Genomic DNA, 25,288 nt, shown 5'->3' on the forward strand with positions numbered 1-25,288 from the left:
TGAAATAATAGGATATCCCGCCCTTTAATTACTGCATGATTGCTTTTTTTTTTTTTTTTTTTTTACATTTTTTCTTTTTTAGAGAAAAGTAGTTATAGCTTCATACATTTCTTTTTGTTCTGTATAAAAGAAAAAAAAAAACATACCTTTTCAAAGTGAGTTTATATGTTATTTGCTGAAAATAAAAGTGTTCCAACAGTAGTGAGTGATTTTGACAATGTAATGCCTGAGAGATTGCTTTAAGTCAGAGCAGAGCGGACATTTATGTGATACCATGTCCTTGACGCCACGAGGTCCATATTCGCAGATTGGCGATTTCAGCTCATTCACATGTACCGACCACAACACAGTGTGAGCATGGAAGATACTCTGAATGTGTTCATTGCAATGGAAGCAGAGTCAACGGCAGAAAGAAAGTCTGCTGCAAATGGATTCAGTTTGGGAACAACCTATCTGTTCCAGTCCGACAGTACCTCCAGAACCAAACAAAGATGGATAAAAGTTCAGTGTAAACACAAATCAGCACAGGTTTGCTCTTTAGAAATAGTCTATAACTACAATTTAAATAGCACAGGTTTATCTCTACTAAAATGTGCAGGACCATTGTAATTAGTAGTCACAATATTGCACGATAAGTACAGGGAGGAAGTGAAAACCAATGGGTAAAACTTGGCCTGTAGTCTGTAGGCCGGCACCTGAGAAGGCCTCTGGTTAAAAGCATGCTGTCACATCATGGTACTAATATGAGAGCATTGAAAGAAGAGAGTTCAGTTCTCCACTAGGGGGCCTTCAAGACCTGACAATGATGACTAATGAAATCCCTTTAATCCATCTCAGTGTGCAGTGGAGTCCCAAGAGAAAACTAGTAAAACATGCCGAGGTGCAATTGTAAAAGCGATGGGCACAGCCCATAATCATTAAGAGCCTATCTGTCAATCTTGTTAGAATCAAGACCCCATTTCATTAAGTGATACAGAATTACACATTCATTGCCATTAAAAGCATGAAAGAATCTCAATATAAAAGCTGTATGTTTCTCATTTTTGCTTCGCTGAGATTGTTAGCCTGGTGAAGATTGCTTTCCACTTCCCATATATATAGCATCCATTAACTGATGACAGTGTAGTGTAGCTATTATCGCCAGAATTATCCTTATTTACATGGTTTTCATGACTTACATTCTTTTGAGTAATCCGAGTCCCGTGGGAGCTCTGGCACAAATGTGGGAAGCCCGCTAAAGCATAGGAAAATATGTCACAAGGCCTTTCATATACACCAAAAACAAAAAAACAAACTAGGTGGCCTGTTTTTTCTTATTTTTTTGCTGCAAACTGCTACAGAGGACTGTTGCAATATGCCATTTCAAAATGCGTTATTGCCTGCTTGTTCCCTCTCTCTTTTCCGCCTCTGTAGTCAGACAGGCATTTGTGAATCATTTGTGAGGGGGTGGGGCACAGAAATCAGACCCTTTGGTTCCCATTTAGGCAGCAGCATCTCCAAAGCAACAGAAAAGGGTCTCATCAGTCACCGTGGCTGCATGTCCTCTCTCTCTGCTCTCTCATCCACCATGGCCTTATTCCCAAGCCTGTCTCAGCAGGTACAACGAGGACGACCATTAAGGTTTACGAGAGCAGTTTCGTTTTTTTACTTCGCACACAGCCTTGGATCTATCCTTTGCATATGCTCACGCTGAGGCGGATTTTGTGCTTTCGGTGTTTCTCTGGGGTCAGATGCCAGTCTTGTCGCTGTAGAAGGGCGTGACATGGAACATGTAGCAGTGTGTGCACACCCGGACCGGCTTCACCTGGCCGTAGCGGGGCAGTGGGGCAGAGTGGGAGGAGCAGCGAGAGCAGAAGATCTGAAATGACACAGCAAAATACATTCATGCACAAATTTGACACTGTGAATAACACATAAAACACTAAATGGTGACTATCTATAATATTTCGGAGGTTTTGTTTTTTCATCTACTGATACACATTCAGCTGAGTCATGAGGATATTCTGGCACTCGGTTTCGGTAAGACAGGGAGAGATTGCCTGTACCTTTCCGCAGCTCCTACAGTGATGCTTCCTACGGATGACGGTGAAGGGAGCCTTACAGGCGATGCAGGAGTTACAGGCTTCGTCAGGGACCCAGTCAGGAGGGTCTGTATGGAGGGAACAAAAGACAGTTAATACTGAGAAGCAGACCTGTCACTCTCAGTATGTCTGCTGCTGAGGGATGGAGGAGGAGAAAAGTGCTGACACTTCAACTGAACCCTGCGTGGGTGTGTGTATGTAACCAGTGGACTTGCTGACCTTCGAACTGGCCATCCCGGGCCTTGGCTGCCAATTCTGAAGAGGAAATGGTCTCCTGACAGAGAGCACAGTCCTCCAGCCCTGCACTGCGCAGGCCAGGACCTGATGGACACCACAGAGAGAAAGCAATGCAGTGTGACGTGACAGAATTTATATTGACATCTCTGAGATGCAACCACAATCACAAAATTACATTTGTGATTTACCTTTACAATCAAAGATTTACTTCTTAAGCATTGGACGGGTGCAACAGTAGAGTAAGTTTTAAATTGTAAACCACTAATATAAGCAAATAGTAAGGGTGTAAAAAAAAAAAAAAAGTGTAATGGTCAGTGCACTTGACAGTATTCCTGTGACCCAAAATCATTTTGAATGAAAGTCATAAGAAAAATAACAGTTAAGGGAAAATATCACTCATGTCAGTTGAAAACACTGTATCTCCAAAATATTAACTTTTCAGCAACTAAGAAAGACAGCTTTGTTCCTGGCTTGACTACCATTCATTATCAAAATTAGTTTAAAGGGTTTCATAGGGCCAGGGATTCTGAAACTTTTTCATCCTATAAAGGAACACGCGGTCCTTCAGCTGGAGTTAAGACATGAAAATCGCCATAACTGGAGATAGGAGATTTTCACCCAACAGCAACAATATGTAGGACATGCACCCGACCTTTCTTTTGCTTCTCGTTGTCCCCCTGTTCACACTTGGTTGCCATGACTTCAAAAAGCGTCTTGAGGATGCTGCGAAGGTCACTAGCATAGTTGGTCTGCAGCTGGTCGGCAACACCTGCATTTCACAAGAACGCATAACAGATATAAGCATAACAGAGACAGAGAGGTGCAACAAGACTGACTAGGAGTGACAGGCTTTTACCTGATATACAAACAAAGAGACGGTGGATGAGGTCACTACTGCTGTGGAAGCGCGATCGGATCTTGTTCCTGGCGGCCATCTTGGCAGCCTGCAGGGCTTGCTGGATCTCCTGGTGTTCCAGGTCTTCTGATGTCCCAGAGCTGGTGGTCAGACTGCTGACAGGGCTGGAGGGGAGAGATGAGAGGGAGAGATGTCACATTCTCACTCACACACACAATGGCAAAGCACATTTATATAGTATATTTATATTCCAACCATGGAAGATTTCAATCTTTAATTGGAGAATAAAGACTGCAGAATATAAAGAAAGAGACTGAGAAACAAAGAACTCTGCAACCCACTCCCGAGACATTTCCCCACCCGCTGATCAAAATTACTTTGCTCCTCTCAATATGGCTTCACTCAGGCTGTAGGACTGATTCCATCACTCTCGCCCACAACCTAACCATGTTCAATTTTGAGGAAGGGAAAATCATAGCCTCCTGTAGACCTCTTTCAGCATAATGTGCACAGTGGGATCAGCTAGCTACTTTGCTAGAACTGGAAAGCAATCAGTGAAAATGCCTGTCCTAACATGAACACCCGTACAAATGATCCTATCATATGAAAAACAGCCCTTAAGACTTTTGTTGCTGGTGAGCTCCCTCAACCTGATATCAAACTGTGTCTGTTATTGTGGTTCAGCTACAAACTAACGTCGCTGACTTTTGACTTGTGGAACACGACTGGATGACTGTATGCTGTCAGATGGGACAGTGAACATTTTTACTGGCAGGAATCAGCTATTATCGCCAACTGAGATGCACACAGAGATACTGCAGTACCTGTATTATTAAATATAGAGTCTATTAAAGGGAAATGGCTCATATCAACTGTAGCCCATGAGGGAAGGGGTGATTGACACATCAATCAATAATCACTGATGGTGAACGTGAGATAGCATAAAAACTAGCATGTTAACGATCTTATTATCTATGCTTATAAAGAAGTCAGTCAAATTACTGTCATGATTAAAATCTGGGCAGGAAGAGATTACACACACACACACAACACTAATACATACTTCCATGAGTGATTGGTTACCTGGGAGTGTATGCACTGCTTGACAGACTACATGTGGTGACTGACACACTTTCACAGTCACTACCTGACACAGAGCTGAGGGGAGAGTTCTGAAATCTAGAAACAACCAACAAAAAGAACAAAAGAATTAAAACTTATATATATATATATATATATATATATATACACATATATATATATATATGAACACATATACATATATATATGTATATATAAATAGATAAAACAATGCACACACAATGGAAAAAATAAAAGTAGATTGTTATCATTAAGGCAAAATGAGGTGGAGTGCAAAATGAAAAGATGAAAGCAACAAAATAATTGAACATGAATGATGAAATATGGTGAAATAAAACATAAACCAGATATTTATGTTGATGCAAGACTGTGACATAAAACAACGTCAAAGCCAAATGTCCCCCAAGAAAACAAGATGACAGACCAGCCAAACATAAACAGTTGTTAAACGATAGCTCACCTGAAGCTCTTTCTGTTGTCCTCTTTGGCGTCCTTCTCTGCGTCTTTACTTCCTGGCGTCTCCCTGTCCACCCCTCTGTCCCTCTCCTGGCTCCTACTGGCCTGCTGCCTCTTCTCAGTCCTCAGCCGATGGTTGCAGGGGGAGGGCCCATCCCCTCCACTGGGGCTACAGTCCTGGCTGTGCTGCCTCGGCCCCGGGGCCACCAACAGGCACTTCTCACAGAGCTGGGAGCTTCCTTCCTCCACAAGGGGCTCTGCAGAGCACCGAGAAGAAGGAGGTGTCAGCTGGGACGGCTCTCCCTTACTGTGAAGCTCGTGACCTGGGGGGGGCAGACGGCAAGCAGAGGACTGGATGACGGCGGCTGGGGGTGGCGGCTTGCAATGTTTGTCCAAGCCCAGGGTGAGGCGGCCGAGCCCTAGCCCAGCGTTGTCCGTGGTGATGGCATCATCATGGCCATCTTCACAGCTTCCGCAGCAGACACATGAGTTAAGCAGGCAGTGAGTGGCCACCAGGGGCCCGCAGGGTTCAACCTCAGAGGAAGTGGGCCGAGGCAGAACCAGCTTGTCCACAGCCAGCTCTGTCAGGCTGGGGGAACGCGGGTTGAAGATTACCGTGGCAGACAGCTTCATCCCACCCATACGGTGGGCGATGACCTCAGCCGTCTCAGGGGCAGTCCCTTCCAAGCCCACCTCCCAGCCGTTGGTGTAAGGCAGGGGTTCAGAGCTGGGGGCAGAGGTGCAAGGAGGCCGCTTTGCGCTGTGGCAATGCGGGCTCCGACTGCGTGGCTGCGGGCAAGGCTCCTCTGATTGGGCATCAGAGTGCCAGCCATTCCTGGCAGAGTCTGACAGCGGTGCCAGCCTGCGCTGTACAGGACAAACAGGCTGTGAGGCTTTGGAGGGCAAGGCCATGCGGGACTCTCTTGAGATGCTGGTGGTGCCGTCTCCTGCTGCATCCAGGTCCTCCATGAAGAAAACCTTTTCCTCCTCCTCTGCGTACAGACCTGTCTGTCCACGACAGCCCAGGAGTTTACGGGGAGAGGTCTCATTACTGGACACCCCGCTGGAACCTCCTGCCTCTCCTCTGTTGGGCAGGTGGGCCGGAGAGTGACCCTGGCTGGGAGGTGACAGCAGAGTGGACATCTCATCTCCTACACGGTACACCATCATGTTCAGCTGCTCTAGTTCCTCCTCATCATACTGCATGGAACAGGCCAGCTCAGCCTCCTCCGCCTCTTCACACAGCAGGCCCTGCTCCTGCTCCTCTTCACCCCTCTCAGTTTCCACCTCCTCCCAGCCCTTTTCCACTCCTCCCAGCTCCTCATCCTGGCTGGGAGAGACAAACAGAGCCAGATGCTCCTGTTCCCCCTCATTCTGTCCCTTGGGTGCGTCATCAGCGGGGCTGCAGGAAGACTGCTGTTCTGGGACTGGTGCTGGTATAGTGCTCGTGGCTAGTCCCTGGCCCGAGGACAACTCCCCGTCCTGAGAGATGCAGAGGTTTCTCTCCAGCGTCAACAACTCCTCTTCAGTCAGTGTCTGCAGCAGATCTCTGAAAAAAAAGCACTGCTGTAACATAGCGACACACACCCTGTATGTTGCACAGTATCTGTGTTTTGTGATGTTATTTTGGACCACTTATGACCACTTACCTGATTTTCTTTAATAAAGTGCGAAAGGGCCGGAAGAGCTCAGACATGTCCTCTGATTTTCGATCTAGATTGAGAGGACCTTCTGAGTACACAACCAACCCACTAAAAAAAAAAGATATTTAAATTCTGTTAGTGCAAGAGGGTGGGGAAGAGAGGCAAAGAAGTGGGTAGAAGAATGGAGGGGAGCGGCAATGCTTACCACACAATGGCTAGTCTGGGAATTGTAAACATCAGTGCGGGTTCATAGTCATCGATCATGTCTTGTGTGAGATAGCCCAGCTTCAGGGCCCTAAGACAAAAGCACAGCAGAAAACTAGCTATTAAAAAAAAAAACTTCACCACATTTCTTCTAAGTATTACACAGATTTAGATTATGGAAAATTCCCTCCTTCAGTCAAATCAAACCAGCAGCACTCCATGGGCTTATCCCCTCTGCTGTTTTTCTACACTGTTTGTCCCTCTGTAAACTCACCTCTCCACAGTCTCACAGAAGAGCACAATCACCTCCTGCTGGACGTAGTATTCTTTGGGAGACTTCACAGGCACCATGGCTGACACATAACTGGCAATGGAAGAAGGGAGATGAAGTGGACTGTAGTAATACTGACAGAAATGTCAAAGGTTTTTAAAAATCCTATACCAAAAAGCCTAAAGAAAGGATGATAAATGTGGACTGAAATACACTTAAACCAAATTTAATGTGAGGTCAATGTGCCAACATGTGTTGTCCTTACGTACCTGAGCTCAAACTCAGCAAAAAGGCTGTCAAAGTGACGCAACGCGTCCCTCATGCGGTCAGTGTACAGGTTCAGGTCTCTAAGGGCCTGGTCTCTGGTGATGTTGCGTACCTCCTCCAGGCTGCGTGTCAGGTCCTTGGCCAGAGGCCTCATGGCCATGCTCTCTATCTCCCTGTTCATGATGATAGAGCCAGCAGCCAAACACTGCACAAGAACACACACATAATAATCATATCTTGCTGTGTATAAGAGTTGAAGTGAGTTGAATTGGCAAAATGATGTTTAAAATGACACAAATTGGTATGATTAAGCAAGGTTGAGATTTTAAAAACGAAATCAAGCACTTTTGGAGTGTGCATGTGTTTTTGTGAATGCAAGTGTGCATCTGCACGCGTGTGTGACTTGTGCAAGGTTGTTTTCTACGGATTGGTGCTGGAGGGAATACACTACCTCAGCCCCAAACCACAGCTGCCCTGCCAAGTTGTCATGACGAATTTCCTCAGGGAACTTGACACAGAAGTCTCTGTTGGCTCGGTCATTGGGGATACATTCATCCATGATCTGATTGATAATATTCAACACATTGTCCTGCAGATATGGAGGAGAGTGACAGAAAACAAAACTGAATAAACTAGTTGAAATTATAAAGCTCAGATGAATTCTAGTGAGTCGGTGACTAAACAGGCTGATGGATAAGTGAGGGTGTTCCTGGAAAGGAATTTCCTCAACGTTTATTTTGATCTGTCCATGCTGGAAAATCTGTCACCTTTGTACTGCAGCGTCTTGAAGACTATTGATTGGGAAGTGACTGAAAACAATTAGACAAGTACATGGGGCCATTATGGCCCTCACAGCTCCATTCTCCCTCAATAAAAACACTAAACTAAGACCCATAATTCCAGCGGTGCAAACGCAGTGTCACGCACAGCAAGAGCTAATCAAGAGCTTATGTGCCGCTGGCATGTACAACAGCCATAACAATGACTTACAATGAGCCTTTCACTCAGCTGCGGCTGCACTGCGCGCTGTAATCTTGTCAGGCACAGCACTGCGTCTTTCTCTGCTTGCCCCGAGGAGAAAGATTAAAAAGCTTTGAGAGAGAAAGCTTAACCACTGACTCCTTTATGGCTGTGTGCTCTGTGTGTGTGTGTGTGTGTGTGTGTCTTGGCCTGGTCTGAGTACTCCACTCCCCCCCACCGCTGTCTCCACGTTTCCTCTGGCTGGGACACCGGCGATAACCTTCACGACTGTCACATCATCCTTGAGTACTGACTTTGGTGTGGTACTTGCTATGTCAGCACCTGACAAAAGACAGGCTTTGATTCTTTTTTCAACCTCTCTTACTTGTTTCACTGTATGTCTTTCACCCTCCATCTTTTTTCCATCTCCAGCACACACTCCGTCACCCGCTCCAGCAGGCCACACTGTGAGAACAGCCGTGCCAACACAATACGAGCAGCTTGCCAGTGCCCCCCCACAGAGGCCCATGAATAAGAGCTGATAGCAGCAATGGCAGGTTCAAGTACAAAACTTTGGCATGAGAGCACTTGCTTCTATTCTTGGAGCCTCAGGGTTTTGGGGTATCGTGCTGCTTAAATCATGTTCACAGTCATTCAGGAGGTACATGACTGAAAAGGCGACTGACATAACGCTGAAATATCTAAGCAAATAGCCGTAAATTGCTGTTAAACACTTCACTGAAAGTTGTGGGGAGTGTGAGTTTGAGATGCGGACACGGCCGAGCCAGGACCGTCCATTCATTCACATTTGCTGGAAAGGCTCTACTCAGCTAAAGGCTTGGAGTCTGTCTGAACACTGCAATTCTACAGAAATATCCAGCACCTTACGGTGTAGCCAATTTTGGGGTGATAATGAGGTGAATAAGAAAAGTCAGCAGAGAGAAAGTGAGGAAAGGAGTGCAAGAAAGCAAAAGAGGGAGAAGACACTGGAGGAAAAAAGAAACAGCTTGAGAATAAATGGTGAAGAAACACAAGTGACGGCTTGGAAGAGGGGATGATGGAGGGTAGGAGATAGAAAACAGTCGGGGATCAAGCGATGACCTTATTAAGTGTCTCTCCCATGTGCCGAAACAGTGGGGGGAGGCTAAGGCGCACTGGGCCAGCTGATGACCTCCCTCCACCACCTCCCACTCTCGCAGCGTGATGTGGCGTGGCAGCCATCACTCATTCACAGCAACATCCCTTCAGCTCCTCTTACCCCTAACCACAAAAAAACCCCTGCAACAACAAACATTGCCACCACGAACAACAAGTACTCACACTCAGTCTTTAGAGCTTTACTCTAGTCAGTGATTCATTCAATAGCTGAAAGCACAAGATGTTTGCTGCAGAGTAAATTGGGTATTACCCTTAATGTTTTGGCCCAAGTTCCAGCTGATTAATATTCAGAGGATTAAAACAGGGACGTATTTCTCAAAAAACAAGAGTTTGATCTCAACCCAATTACCTCAATCAAAGCTGTAGCTCTAAAGTGCCTCCTCCTAAATAAGCCACTCTTGTAACCATTTACCACTAACCTACATAACACAGTGCAGTGTTATCACAGCAAGACGACAATGTCCACTGCCTGCTTCCAAACAAAGCCTCCTTATCTCACTTTATCAGTAAAACTGCTTGATACAAGAGCCTGGCCAGGGAAAATGTTTGGTGAGGCGCTAGCCATATCACCACACCTATCTACAGGACAGGGTGATATGGCTCGTGGCTATTTCCTGTCTCCAAGTCCAACAAAGTAATTAAAAAAAAAAAAAAAAAAGTTTCTCCAAGTGACAATGCATGTGACAGCAAAACAAATCTGAGAACAAATAGGCTACATTAACATCTCACTCTGTTGGAGTAAAATATAACCATCTACTCCAGTTTTAGTTGCTTCATTTGACCATAAGGAACTATTTGTGTGCATCGTTCAATGCACAATTCAATCTGCAATTCAAAATATGAAAAGCATGTAATACAAAAAATGATGGTGTTTTTGTTTCATCCTGCTGACCTGACAGGAGCGGAACTGGTTGACTAGCAGGGTGCACCTCTGGGGGTCCTTCCTGCCGTCAAGGCTGTCCAGCTCTGTGGCCACCTGGTTCAGCTCTTCATCAGCATAGTAGAACTGGGCGAGGAGCTGGGGGTCCGTCCTCTGCACAGGGAGACAGACACAGCTCAGTTACTTCATTAGCACAGCTTTGTATCAGAAACAACATTACTTAAGCTGTGTGCAAAACATACATTTTCAAAACCCAACAACAACAGCAGATTACTACATTGAAACCATACTGAAAATAAAATAATGATAAAGTGGGACAAAATCAACAATATCCAAAATTACCACAACAGTCGCAAAATTAACAATGTAGTTATACAAATCACTCAATAGCCACTAAAGTGTATCAGACATTGCATCATTTTTCTGCCTGGATGTCTGCTCACAAATAAATGCTACAATAAATACTTCAGTGTATTTTAATGGTTTTTGGCCTGGGGTTATGTGTAAAACTTCTATTGCCAAATGTTTAATGTTCTGCCTCTTCCATGTGCGTGAGTGTGTGTGTGCGTGTCAATGGGTAAGTGAGACTGTGCTTTGGTCATTTACTGATCCTTAGCTTGTGGCATTTCATAATATCTTGGGATACAAGATATGCTTCATTTCTCACTACTAGAAATACTGTCAGTGTAGAATTATCATCAAGCTCTATAAATGTTTCTGGGGGACTTTTGGGGGTTTCCTAATCAAATTTTGGCAAAACTGTGAATGAATTAAACGATGTGGTAAAAATATGGCTTTTTACATAATCAAAAAAAAAAAAAAATCCACTTGATATTCTTTTGTTCCTGGATTACAACTTTGTAAAACACTCAGCTCCATTATAGTCAAGTGTGGGATTCATTAGGCAGTTGAAACCTAAGTTTAAAAAAAAAAAAAAAAAAAAAAAAAAAAATATTAAAAGCCCCGTATCCAGGGCTGTTCAAAAATACACCAAAAGTCCAAAGGAACACAGTCATTAATGCATGTGGGGCAAAACTCAGCCAATATCCATTCATTATCAAAATTCAAAACCAAGCCATCAGTAAGTATTATGAACATCCAGTGAACCTCACGTCTAACATTACACAGCCCTGCAGTACCAAGAGCTGAACACAGATACACAAGTCTCCTCTGCTCGCTGCATATGTCAGCAACCCTCCACCCATCTGGCCCAAACATCTCACAACAAAAAGAGAGCAGATCTCAAAGCAAACTAGACTTCTATTTGACCCTAAACAGAGAGTAGAGGATGACCAGATATTTGAAAATATCACTGAACATGTGACACAACACAGACAGAGGGCACACCAGGCTAACTTAGAGTTCGAAGGAGGCCAGGGATTCATTTTATTATCAGGGAATGAGAGAGACAGGCTCTCACTTCTTACTGCACTGTGAGCGATATGAACAAAGACCCAGTCCCCAGTGTGCACTTTTAGCTGTTAGAGTTGTTATCATCAGTTAAGGACAACAGCAAGTCAAAAATAACACTGTAAATATCTGATCTGGTATTTGACTGCTATTAGGTAACAATTGACAACAACAATAATAATGATGATAATTGTAGTTAGCAGTTGCTAGGCTGTGTGTGTGTGTTTGTTCATTACTCCTTTTGCAATGCATATGATGGCTGGACAATATTGATAAAATCAAAACATCAGTACATCTTTGACTGAATACCTCAATAATCATATTGTGTCAATACTGAAGAGATGACTTTTGATGCATCGTGAGATATTTACACAAAAGAGATTTTTGATAAACAATCATTAGTCATGCGGATATGATGACCAAACAGGTAGAGGCAATTAATAGAACAGCCTAATAAGTTCAGAAAAAGTGTTTTCCTTTATTGTAATGCAGACTTTAGAACCAGGAAAAGACAACACGTACGCCATATCACAATATTACAGTACTCGAAATCCCAGAGGATATCTAGTCTCATATCACAATATCAATATAATAGTGCACTATTTATGGTAATTACAGCATGCATAGAGAGCATAGAACCTGTACAAAGGAAATATAGTGTGTGTTTGTACAGCAGGTGGCGTGGTAGAAGTCAGTATGGACAGGGTCCTCAATGCAGCCTGCAGACATTCACATACCAGGACAAAGCTTGGTGATTTTCTAACTGTAGGGGTTAAGTCAACCCACAAATTGAATATTCTCTTCAGTGATTCTCTTAGTTACAACAGCAGCACAGAGCTACTACAGCACTTTAGCGTTAACAAGTGGAGTTTTTTAAGTCAGCACACTTTCCCTCAGTCCAATCATGTGAATCCTGCCCCGAGCACCCAAAAAGAAGAAGCTCACTTGTTATTCTATGGTGAATGTGATACATTTTGATACCTTCGGCTAGTATGGAATCCCTGTGTCGTGCTACAAAGGGAGCATAAAACAGCAACATACTGATGATCTTAAGGTAGAAAATAAAACCAGGCAAGTAGGGCACTGTATAGGCCAGCTCAATAACAAATTGCTCTCCTTTTTGCCAAGGTCTTGCTGTGTTGCACAAGAAAACACAAGAATGATAGTGTGCGTGAACACATTCAAATGTACTTGAATGGTTAACTAAAGGATGGGGAAGCAAACAGCGAAAAAAAAAAAAAAAAAACGTACTGATCCCAACAATGGGAGTTAGCATATGGTTAATAATGTGTAAAAGCTCCCTGGAAGAGCAAGTGTAATTAGAGAGCCTGGCCCGGGTTAAGGATTTGTGTCATTATCTCACACCATGCTCCACACAGAAAGGAGAAGAGCACAGTGCAGCTGAGTGGAGAAAAAGAAAAAATAAATACAATGAAAGTCCTCCCACCGCTTCTGTCCACCAAAATAATAACTGCAATTAAAGCTGTCCATATATCATGATATAAATATCAAATAAAGCGACACTCATTCATGCAACATGTACTGGAACTGGTCCAGGAATGAAGCTGAGTCTCACAGACACACACACACACACACACACACACACACACACGCATGCACATACTGTTGCGGGATTAAGTTGATTGAAAGGTTAACGGTTTTGAAAATGTCGACCGCATGCCAACATGCATCATCACAGACCACAAGACACCCGATGACAGTGCAGGAGCTAAGCCTGAAAAAGGACAGCATGACTGTGCAGAATGAAAAGGATAACCACACTGGCAAACAGCCTTATTTGCCATGTGTCACCTGGAAAGAGCTTCATGAAGTCAAGCTGAATAGTGCTATTTACTGAACAAACTAAAGGCAAGCTCACATAAGGCCTTTTCCCTGAAGTTCGCTCTGCTCCCTGTTGCGTGATGCTTTCCCCGTGGGCTCTCTTCTCTCTGAATATGATACACGGTGCTGTTCCCTCACTCTCTCAGTCTCATCAATAATGAAACAAACAGCATGGAGAAAATACAGCGATATAAACTACAGCTGGGATACTTGGCGTATGTATTTGGTATTATTGTGTGAGGAAAAATATTTTCAACCTCTTGGAGGTCATTTAAAAAACCCGAAATATTAAAAAAGTCAAACTGTCAAAACCACTTCTAATTAAATTATGTAGCCATGATGTGTGTAAATTCAGACAATGTACTAGGTCCAAAATCATGGCGTCCTCATGTTTTGATGAATTGAAAGTATGCCTACTAGGGGTGTAAAAGCAAACCAAAAAAAAAAAAAAAAAAAAAGCCACATTCAACCATTCAATACAGTGCAAAACTGTTCAATGCACCCTACAAAGTGCAGCGCTGCAAACACATCCACTGTGTGAGAGCCATCTAACTATACACTCAGCTGATGAATTAATGAATAGACTGGAACTCTTTTTATGTTTTAAATAGTCTAAGTAGACTTTTGCCTTTGAAAGAATAATTGCTGATTTCATATTGTTAGCCCAAATCTCTGAATGAAAAAAGTTACTTTTGCAAGTAAGACAAAATACAGAGCACATTGGAAATGGTAGTGTTTTGTTCTCTCACTTATATACAAAACAAACCGAGCCGAAACTGAAATGGTGACCCAAAAACTGCAATACAAACCAAACCATGCAATGGGAAAAATGTCAGTAAAAACCTAAGCCTAGAAATAACACAAGCATCAGTCAGTATTCCTTGTAAGTCTAAATTAGGTTTGAGAAGAATTAGTCATAAATGATAATGACGTGCAGCATTACTGTAACGGAGGGAAATTGCAAGATGAGTTATTCTGACTGTGCAATGGGAAGTGAAGACAAAGGTTTCTGTGGAAGGAACCCTCTGAGTTACATGCATGGAAGCAAACAAACTCATGAAAAGGGAAGAAACATTCAAACATCTTCAAATCTAAATTGAATCTCTGTGTGAAGGGAGGACTCAAGGTGATGACATGCCAAATTCAGTCAGGAGGCAGATTTGACTGGACATCGTATGACTGCACAAGTACAAGCGAGTCTTATGATACAAATGTCATGTCCAAACAGGAAACCAGAGCGGACCACAGTGAAAGACCTTTTCCACAACACGGCCCACAGACTGGTGGCATTCCTACAGAGTTTTCTGTAGCATATAGGCCAACGCTGACTGAGGAAGAAAAGAAACCATTGAGACTGAAGCCACCCTATAGCCTCCTGCTGCTGCATTCCACATGCAACAGGGAACATTCCTGCAGCGTTGCATCATGGGGAAGAAGTCAACAGAAGGCGATGTTATGGACATGCCAATCTACCTACAGTCTGGACTAGCTGCCTCATATACATGCCCCTCCCCTCCCCAATGCAGTCAGGCTGCTAAACCAGACTCCCCACCAACCCTCACCACGGCCGTCCCGTCTCTCACCAACCTCCCCCTACACAACCCTGGACAAGAACCCTGAACTTTGACCCATGTTTGCACTGGAGCGGTTAATTGCGTGTGTAAAATGTGGGCTTTTATGATTCTTCTAATTATTATTATTATTTATCCTAATCTCCTTTTTTGGCACTAGTGCGCTCAGGGAGATGATTCATTGTTTTATTGACAATAAAGCTACTTGATTTGACATGAAAAAAAAAAAACAATCACATCAAGGAATAAAGTGTAAAAGGATGAAGTAAACCCTGACAAACAGATCCCCGAATATTTCAAGGTAGCTATCTATCCTATCCCTGAATATGGAAACTTCATAATTCTCACCCATAAGAACAAGGGTGCTGTCGCTCAAGGATCCATGGCATTTCTGACACCAGCATGACAACTGATGATGTCTCAGAACAAGTCTGAGGAAGCCAGCGTAATGACTAATTAAATTCAGCAGTTAAACCCCACTGGTGAACTGAGCGACAATTAGGACAGCTGCATCTCAGAGATGAAGCCATACAAGTCATGAAATGCAGACTAGTCCTGTATTTGAGATGCAAATCTAAAGCCTCTATTGGTAATGTTTTCTTTGTTACACAGACTGTGAGTCAGCGGTGATATTAGGCTACATCTCCAAAGGGATGGGAGTCAAATAAGGATTCAGTTCTAAAAAGAAAAAAAGGCAACCTGTCACTGCTGAAACAAAGTTGCTGTCTTCATCTCCTTACATAACTGGGTAGGCACAGAGTGAAGTAATGAAGAGAACTTGGACTGGACATCTACTACGTGAGTGCTCAGTCCCTGGTTAGTGGGATGTGTTCTTACAAAAAAAGCAACTCAGAAAAATATAGACCTCCCAAAAGAATTCAACTAAACCTCTCTGATGTGAAACTGAAAAAGAGATTAATACAAGGCACCTTGAAATTAAATTTTTAGTCTTTTAATTATCAAAGCAAGAAGCTGAGAACAGCACCTTTCAGCCAAACGTTTCATCAGGGATCCAAAAATTGTTTTATGAGATTTAAGTGCCTTAACATCTGGGGATGATTTGACTCCTGAACTTGCAATCATGGCCAATGACAACGCCTAGCTTGCATAAGTGATAATATGAGTCAGCAGATTCAGCACCTGTCCCCCTGTGGCCTGCCACTCTTCTGTAACCACTACTCCTGTCAGTTGTCCCTGATGCCCTCTCTTTGACATGACTCAAAAACCTTACCCGTTTGTGGTGAAAAGCCTGTAATTTCAGACCATTAAGCTCCCATAACTTCACCTAGAGTGTCAATTACTCTTAAACCCTCTCAATCACAATCATTTGACAATGACTCAGTGAAACAGCTTGCCGTTTTTTTCCCACAAAAAATGAATAACAGGGAGTGACATTTTGACTCTTATTGAGGCGTGCTAATGTCATTCAAAGTGTGTCGGCTTGCCTGCCAGTGTAATCAACTTATTCATCTCCATCGTCTCAGCCAGCACTCTCCTTGAGCTACTGATTCTGGGCTTCATTTCCATTCGGACTGCGCGGATGGGGGAGGATGACTGTCTAATGCTTCATGAACTTCCATAGCACTGGTGCGCGTTCACTGAGCCCACTTAAGGGACTTATGAGAAACCATGCCTCTGCCCTCCATATTCTATTCCAGGCTCAATTTGCTGCCTCCTGGCTGCTTTCCAAGGATACCTCACTCACAGAACAGAAGCAAATATTGTGGGGTGGGGCAGTGGGGGGGATCCACTGTGCTTCCGTCCGTCAGTTACTGGCAAAACGAGCAGCTGTACGAAGATCAACGCCTTATTTATTATTCAAGAATCAGCAAAAACACCCTGGCAAGAGCCAAGCAGCAACAAACATCAAAACTTCCTCAACCATTATTTAGAGGATTAGCCCTAAGACACCTCCTTGGTCGATTCATATCAAATGTAGCAGAAGAAAATGTATAATCCTTCTTTGCATGCAGTGCTACGCTGAGGTAGTTTCAGTTGTGCAGAGTCATTCTTTTCATGTTCAGCCTCCATCAGGAACTGCTTCACTTAGCCCTGTGTTGGAAGCATTTTTCTTGTCTAGGTATTCACAGTGGTATTTCAAGCATGATACTCCAATTCTCCCTAAACAGTGTTTGTCATGTTTCATGGGAATCTCTCAAATTGCCTGCATAGCTAGAGCATAATGGAAAACAGTTAATGAAAATGATCACGGAGTAGACCTGTTAGAAATATTTCTGAAGATAGATTTTATTCCTATGAGCTAACTTGTATGGATCCTGGTAGACTTTACTCAGACCATTATCAGAGTATTCAGAGTGTTCTTCCTATCTGGACTGCTGACATCATAATCTAAGTAAGTGTCTGTCTCTTGTCTGAGGACTATCCTAATCTGGCATTTTAGTGTTCATGTGGGTAGCACATGCTCTCGCAGAACAGGTTGAGGCAACACAGGGGCACAGAGGGTGTCACTGAGGTGGCTGCAAGCAAGTCCAGGGTTCCTGATGGGTGTGGGGCAAGTGGGGACATCCCTCTTTCCTTCAGGACGTGTGGCTGCTGAGAAGCTATTATGCAAGAGCTAATCCTGTTGTACAATCCATAGCTGGGTGCTGGTTCATAGGTGGCAGAAGATGAGAGGGAAATTTTACCTTACACAAATCAGCAGCATAACCTTCTCGTTCATGCCATGGAGTAAATGAAGTGAAGATGCATGTACCCTATAATTTTACAATATCAGCATCTAAAAATGGCAGAAAAATAGACTGCATTTAGAATTTTACTAAACCAAATGAAAATTGAACAAACACATCTGTGTACTGTAATGGTCCACCTGCGGTTTTTGCACCATAACCCATCCTTACTGCTGTGGATGTCCATGACTCACAGCTCACCGTCAGCTTATTCTGTCCACATACAGGGTCATTGTTGTGTCAATGACTATCCCAGATCACACATAATGACAGACAAAATCTGAGACTGCACCAATGCACGTGTGTGCACACAAACACACAGACATTCATTTCTTGTGAACCCTTTCCCCTATCTAGTACAGCTGATTTTGGTGCTCTCTACCATGGTGTCCACTGTCTGTAGAGGTATTTATACACAAAGATCACTGCAACTGCTGGCAGTTTTACAGAACAAAAAAATCATATAGTTAATATCTCAAACTGACTACAAAACAGCTAAATCAATAACATAATCAGTTAGTATGGCTTTCAAAGAGGTAATAATGCTTTCATTTGCCTGGAGGTACTTGGTATGAAGACCGTCTTTGGTTATGCAATTGTGTATTTTTACCATTGTAATTACAAAGTGAGAGCATGGTATCATCTTACAAACATAATTTTTTTATACTTGCCAAGTTAAGCAAATATATTGCAGTTTGGCAAAGCCAACTTGAGGAGCTCACCAGTGCGCTGTGTCCTTTCACTATGAATTCAGCGAGAACAAACACTAGTGTATGCAAGCTGCTAAAGAGAGGCATCTTTTCATCTTATCTCCTGCCAACTGTAACCAATGCCAAAAACTAATCCCAAAAATACAGGCCTACTGTTCTCCTCCTCTCCTCGTTCCCCTCCCTTCCTCCCCTGCTGGGGAGACAGAGCCCAGAGCAGGAGCATGGAGCTGTGTGGTTCATACAGCCTCTTTGACTGTAGTCAGATTCATATACTCCAGATAAAGGGCACCTTTAGTATGTACTTTGTGCTCATCACCATTGACAATGAACAGAGCAATTTAAAAAGCGTGTGATCATAAAATATGGAGCCTAGCAATTATCATCAATAAGACACGAGGTGCAGATAATCAGTGCAACTTGACTGTCATTATCAAGACTACCTCATTCTCTGTGATTCCTTTAAATCCCACACTCCCTCCACAGCTACATTCCTTCAATCATCGCTTCCCCACACCTAGGACAGTGGGCTCTGATTCCCAATCCTGCAATGAATTTAGAAAGGCCTTCAATTGCCAGGCCTGTCTAGATCTGCACCAAGGGTCAGCTCTCTAAATCCAGGCAGCTGACACCAAATCAATTACCGCATGGCTGTTGGGTAAGCAGAATGGAGACATCCATAAAGAGCTCCAGAAACCAGGCTAAATATGCAGCCATGCTGGCCACTGCTCAGCAGTTTACTGTTCCCTCTTTCCTCAACTCTATGCCAACTGTGCAGAACCCACTCTGGGAAGACAAGCCCCTAATTGCTTTGCTACTCTCATGTCGTCCACTTGCATGTTAGTAATATTTGCAAACACACCAAGCTAATGATAAATGACATTTATTCACCACAGTAAAAGGTGTGGTGAATAATGTCTTCTCAACACCACCTGAGTCTACACAATCAGGTCGGTGTCCATAACCATAATTCACAGATTTTTAAGACCAAAAGACCTAAATGTAGTGAATTTAATATTTGTGCAGTTATGTGTTTGCTGAAAATGTCGCCACAAGCTATTTTAAAAATGTAATAAAATTAGGAAGCAATATTTTTCAATCATTTATTATAATGACATTAATGCTGTCACAACCACTACAGGTCAATACCATCTCTTTCTGATGGAAAAACATAAACTTATGCATTTTAAGCAGATGCCAGAGGCATCTAGCAAGCAATATGAAATTTTATGAAATGGCTTGACCATGGTATTATTTTGTAAATTTGGACTTAGAGTCTGATGTAAGAACACTATACTACACTTAAAACCTTGTTTACCCCAGTTTTAACAGTTTCAAAGTATTCATTTGATGGTTCACAAAATCCTTTGAACAGCAACCAACTGACTGGCTAAACCTGCGACCTCCATCACATTAACTTTTACATGAATTGACCTGATCTTCTCCAGCCACTGAAAAAGATCCATTATAGCGTTTATCTCTCTAATCTTTAAAATATGTTTTTGGATGCTGGAAATTATTATATCTTTAATACTTATGGGTACATTTTGGGTGTGGGTACATTTTAAATGAACATTTCTGGATTTGTTTAATTAAAGAATCTGGTTAAATTTCTTAACCTGTTTTTTTTTTTTTTTTTTTTTTTTTAAACTAAGAAATGTAATCAAGAATCGCTGAATTATAATGCTGCATGACCTTATCAAGGTAATCACAAATTAGGCTACATATGTTCATACAGTTGCTTTCCAGTGACATAATTACACATTGATATGTTTGACATTTAGATATGGAGAAGCCCAGAAGGTATAAGCTACCCACCCACTAAACAAGGAGGCTGTGTGGGTGCCCGGCAGAGAGAGAGGATGGTTTGTCCAGAGTGCGTTCTAATATGCTTGTCTGATGGGGAGAGGGGGAATGGATGGCAAATCGGCAGCATCCAGCAGATGGAAGCAAGTGCATCCGGCCTGGTGCTAGCTGTGGGCCGTCATACTGACAGATGAGGTGGTGTGGAGCTGAAGGTCAGTTCCTGAATGCCTGATGGAATAACACCGAGAAAGAAGCAAAGGCTACAGGGGAAATGTACAGGTTTAGCCTCCTGACATCTCTCTCCATCACTCACTCTGCAAGTCTCCCTCTGATGAATGAGAGGCGAGGAGACAGTAGCCATTTTGGCTGCTTGGAAACTTGAGCCAGGGTTCATCTTTGTCTGTGCCCACAGCGATGTGCGATGAGGCAGGTTTTCATGAACACTTCTCCCCTTCTTTCACTCTCTTCCAGCCCTCACTGCTGAAGCTTATCTCATTTCTTTCATACCAAAACCTTGCCCTGCACTATGTCGAGTCAAAGGCTGGGTAATAAGCAGTCAAAAAAAAAAGCCTAGAGTGACTATGGGCAGCGCTTTGTAGCTGCTCTGAGAGGGATAGGTTTAATATTCACACAAAAACCAGCTCAACCAGTTTAAAGGAGTACAAGAATGTTAGAAATCTCAACTTTCAGTGGTATATCCCGAATCTGGGCGAGGTTAACTATTCCAACTTTTGCCTAACACGTTAAAGCTTTCAAGCAGACCAAGACAGCCCAGTCTTATATAGAATGATGTAGCCTTTTCCCAAAGTTGGCATTTTGATAACAGAGTCAGACAAAATTGATAGGTACAATATGTCCCTCGCAATTTTTGCGCAATATTCTACAGAGCTCCGGGAAAGGATTTTGTAGCAGGGGCAAAAGAAAATCCTCCTCAGTGGGACTTATCTGGGGAGGTAAAGAGCAGCTCTGGAAATATCAATAGCTTTGCTTCAGTCAAGGGAACATGCTGATTCAATGCTTTTCTATCTCCAGGAGAACATAGTTCAATAATAAACAACTTAGTGTTGATGCAAAATGACAATGCTACGCAGGGTTCAACAATAAATGCCAGAATACTCCATGGGCTGGCCACAGATTTTAATTAACACAGAAATACTGTTTCCTCTAAGCAAAAAGGAATGCACTTGCTAGTTTAGCTGCTGTTCTATTGCAGGACATAAAATGATCTGAAGCTTCTTTTATTGTTGTGCTCTATTCATACTGATTGGGATAATTGCTAAAGCTGCTGTTACTTTTCTCAACAGTCCTTTTTGGCAGTATTGTTCATTTAAAAAACAGGCTTATGTGTAATTCTGTTAACTCTTACCAAGGCAATGATTTAGCAGAAAAATGTACTAATGTAATGGCTCAGCGTTTGCAAAGGCAGTAGTCATTCATGAACGTGACAATACCCTGGTGAACCCCAACACTTAGACCAAACTCTAACAATGGAGCACAAAAATACTGTAACAGCAAAAACACTGTTGGTTAAACAGTGAAAAGAGAAATGACGCAGGTATGTGTGTGTGGTAAAGAGTACGGGGATTATCTATAATCACAGGTATTTCGTTTTAGCCCTGTCTGACATTACTGCTCCAAAAACCTCAGATTACTGACATTGCCTCCTGGGTGAAACATCTGATATTGCAAGTGTCTTCAGTTCCTGGTGAGAGAGGTTTATCAGCTCAACTGGACAAATAAATTTACAATTTACAGCTCTGATGTGCAACTTGTTGAGCAAAGCAGGAGTTCTGCAGAGCACAAAAGCAAACAACCTATTGAGGAGTTTGCTTGCAGTAGTGTTTGCCTCTATGAGAAAAATTCATCCTCGAGATTCACAAGGCAGTGCTGTAATTTCAGTTTTTTGTCAAAAGTCAAAATGATTAATCAGGTGCAACAGAGCTGAATAACTAGATTTTTAAAAATTCTATTATATTAAAATGCAAATTTGCAATAGTCAGTAATAACAGCCATTTGTCGTCAGAGGCACAACACACCGATCTTCACTGAAATGACCACATTAGATCAATACAGTGAAATGCAAGAGCTGAGAGGAACTATAGGGCCTACCAATATAACAATATTATATCGACTAGACGAGATATCATCCAAGATTTTGGATATTGTAATATTGTGATCTAGCACAAGTGTTGTCTTGTCCTTGTTTTAAATGCAGGTAAATGCAGGATACAGTCCTCTGAACTTAATAGAAAGCTCTAGATGTTCTATTATATACCTCTATTATATACCTGCTTTGTCATCAAATCCACATTACTGATTATTGTTTATCAAAAATCACAAATAAAATATTTTGTAAAAGCACCAATACTCATCCCTTTAGTAATACCACAATATCAATAATGAGGTATTCAGTCAAAAGTATTGTGATATTTGATTTTGTCCACACTGCCCAGGGCTTAGTGGAACCAAATCCATCCTTTTTCAATGGACTTTTCAATGGATTTTTTTTTTTTGCCTGTGGCATAAACCTTCATTATGAATATCCAACTTTCCATAACAGCAGACTAATAATGGAAACAAGGAGATGGCTAAGGTAGAAACTACAATTGCTCAGAATTCCTCTCTGACAGTAGGCCAGGTGGGATTCTGTCAATCTACCTGGGGCATTTAACAAAATCTGTGCCTATTTTCACTCTACAGAAGCTCTCAATGCCGTGATAACACAGTGCACATAAATGATATTATCAGCAACCCACTGTCCACAAAAAAGCTGCTCTGGCATTATGAAGCAATGTGTGAGCACAGGGTGTAGAAGAAAGTAGTCAATACCCACAGTTTTTCCACCTTAAACTAGGTTAACAACACTTCACTTCATGGAGAAAACCTCACATTCACTGACCCTACAAAGTGCTGCTGCTGGCATATGGAAAACTGTTCATTTGAAAAGGCGACCAAGCCTTCAATAATTTTTTTTCTGTGCTGTGTCAGGCAAGTCTCCCCACACTATGCTTAATTTAAGGAATCAGACGCAATCCATTATTTGATCACTCTTAAAAAGTACAGCTGCTTACAAATCCACCTTCTTTCCACAAAGCACATACACAGATTCGGCACTGTAATCTGAGCCAGAAAGGCACACAGTGAGAATGTAGCTGATTCACCATGTTTTAGCCTGTTATAAGTACCATTCAATATATAATGACGTCTACACCAACAAACATATATCAAACTCTAGTAAAACAAAAAAAGGACTATTTCATACAGTTACTTTTCCATTTGAAATCATTTTAAATATCATCATTAAAAACTTGATTTCAAAGAAATTTAAGTAATAATCCAAAGAAAAATATTTAAAATTGTCCCATGGCTTGTAGCCCAGAAGTGTCCTGAAATGCATACCATTCCGTGAGAATGAGGTGGCGATAGTTATTAATTCAATAACTTCCAACAGTAACATCATTTAAAATTAATGACAATGACATATCAAGAGTCCGCAGTGACTAAATCAATACACAATGGCAGGCTGGCAAGTTGTTATCCAAGGCTAGAGTTTAATGAAAGCAGCAGCAATAACAAAGGAGCAGCTGTTGGTGAATACAGTGGCACATCAGGAGCGGAGCTAGCGTTAGCAGATGTGTGGTAGTGTATGCAGTCGTCGGGCTAGCAGGCTACACTGACCGTTGTTTTGCTAGCTAAGCTGTTTTGTTCGTCAGTTACACAGAAAAATGACTGACTGCTGCGTTGGCACAGACAGGGTAATTCAAGATAACTTACCTTGGGCTTGTACAGCCACTTTCGAAAGCGATTCATCGTTAACGTTACCTCGCCACCTTCCTTTGTCACCAACCCCTCCTCTTCTACCTGTGTCTGATATAGTAACAGCGATAGGGCGCTAAGCTAGCTAGCAGCGCCTGCTTCTGAAAAAGAAAAAAAAAATGTTACTGAACACAAAACGCGGTGTGGCAGAGGATGAAGCGCGGTGTATAAACGTGTACGAGTCAACTATTTTAAACAGCGATTTATTTCCATCTTTTTCTGAATCCCCAAGGCTTGCTGTCTCCCCCGTCCGGCCACTTTCCAAGTCCCAGCGATATAGACAGGCAGAGCAGCGACGGCCGTGCTGTTCTCTGCCCCTCGACTTGATGACAGTCACGTTGACAACATTCACCTCCCACTTTCCCAGGAAAATGCTGCTTTCATGCCCCCTTCCTAACATAGTAACTTGGTGAATGCTATTGTAGTGCAATCCAGCGCTTTTGGCTTAAAAAACTAATTCAGTATTGCAACACAAGTAATAGAATGGCTGCTTTTTTAAGTACATGACAAACAGCTGCTTTACACTGTAATGGCGAAGTGGAGAGGAAAAAATGCGCGTCAGGCATCCAGACCTTACATTAAATTAATAATTCGATTGATTTATTTGAGAACACATGTGGCAGCTAAATATTAGATAAAAGCTCAAAATACAAACGCAAAGCAATACCGATTAGTACATAAAATGGCAAACAACTATGTTTAAACGACCTCCATGGTCCCTAGTCATTAAATTTCACATTGAATGCCCTAAAAAAAACAGGCGGCTTTCCCAGACGTGTTTCCCACCCTGCTGGGTTGTCATGTGTGCTCAATTCAAAATACCCATAATTCCGATAGACATGAAGGCAGCGCAAGGCTTGGACACACGTCACCTCGTGCTACGTAATAAACATTGTTGTGGCAAGCAACAAAGGATCAGGAGGTTGCATTATATCAAGTGGATTAAAAGCTGCTTTGATTTACATGTTAACCAAAAAACGTATGAGAAATACCCATCATCGATACAATAAACATTTTTTTCTCGAACTGGAAATGACCAACCGTTTAACTAAATGTTTGGGCTGGGATGCATTTGTGTTTACGCCTGTGTGTTGCTAAGCAACAGCCGGGCATGACAACGGCCGAGCTCAAAACAAGCAGCTCAGCAAATTTCTCAGGAAAAGTTACTCCTTAGGAGAAAATTTGAATGAATGCATTGTTGCACAGGTCTAGTGATTAGGTTGCTACCTAACAGAACTCCAATCTATGTTCTGTACAATTCATGCGTGAGTATTATAAAGCTATAAACTCATTTTCTGTGTGCTTTTAACGTGCAAGTTTACCTTGATCGCAACC

At 42.4% G+C, this 25,288-nt stretch overlaps 1 protein-coding gene across 1 annotated transcript; it reads right to left on the reverse strand.

Moving 5' to 3' along the window:
• zfyve28 (zinc finger, FYVE domain containing 28) lies at positions 1-24,256 on the reverse strand. Its single transcript, XM_030044950.1, has 14 exons — positions 23,912-24,256; positions 10,127-10,267; positions 7,568-7,705; positions 7,119-7,321; positions 6,853-6,942; positions 6,580-6,669; positions 6,381-6,482; positions 4,736-6,280; positions 4,258-4,353; positions 3,175-3,338; positions 2,971-3,087; positions 2,301-2,402; positions 2,046-2,149; positions 1-1,858 (listed from the first exon to the last, which is right to left on the reverse strand). Exons 1-14 carry the CDS (start codon positions 23,945-23,947, stop codon positions 1,727-1,729), a joined length of 3,060 nt encoding a protein of 1,019 aa, XP_029900810.1. The 5' UTR covers positions 23,948-24,256; the 3' UTR covers positions 1-1,726.
• Positions 24,257-25,288: the final 1,032 nt, after the last annotated feature.

This window comes from Myripristis murdjan, chromosome 22 (assembly GCF_902150065.1).
Source record: "Myripristis murdjan chromosome 22, fMyrMur1.1, whole genome shotgun sequence".
NCBI lineage: Eukaryota > Metazoa > Chordata > Actinopteri > Holocentriformes > Holocentridae > Myripristis > Myripristis murdjan.

Bases quoted from the DNA above. Each gene is read 5' to 3' on its own strand.
- zfyve28 (XM_030044950.1), bottom strand. From the start codon at position 23,947: ATGAATCGCTTTCGAAAGTGGCTGTACAAGCCCAAG. The intron at 7,706-10,126 runs GTCAGCAGGATG...CCATATCTGCAG, and splicing joins ACCAGTTCCGCTCCTGTCAG to GACAATGTGTTGAATATTAT. The intron at 6,281-6,380 runs GTAAGTGGTCAT...CTTTTTTTTCAG, and splicing joins ACTTTATTAAAGAAAATCAG to AGATCTGCTGCAGACACTGA.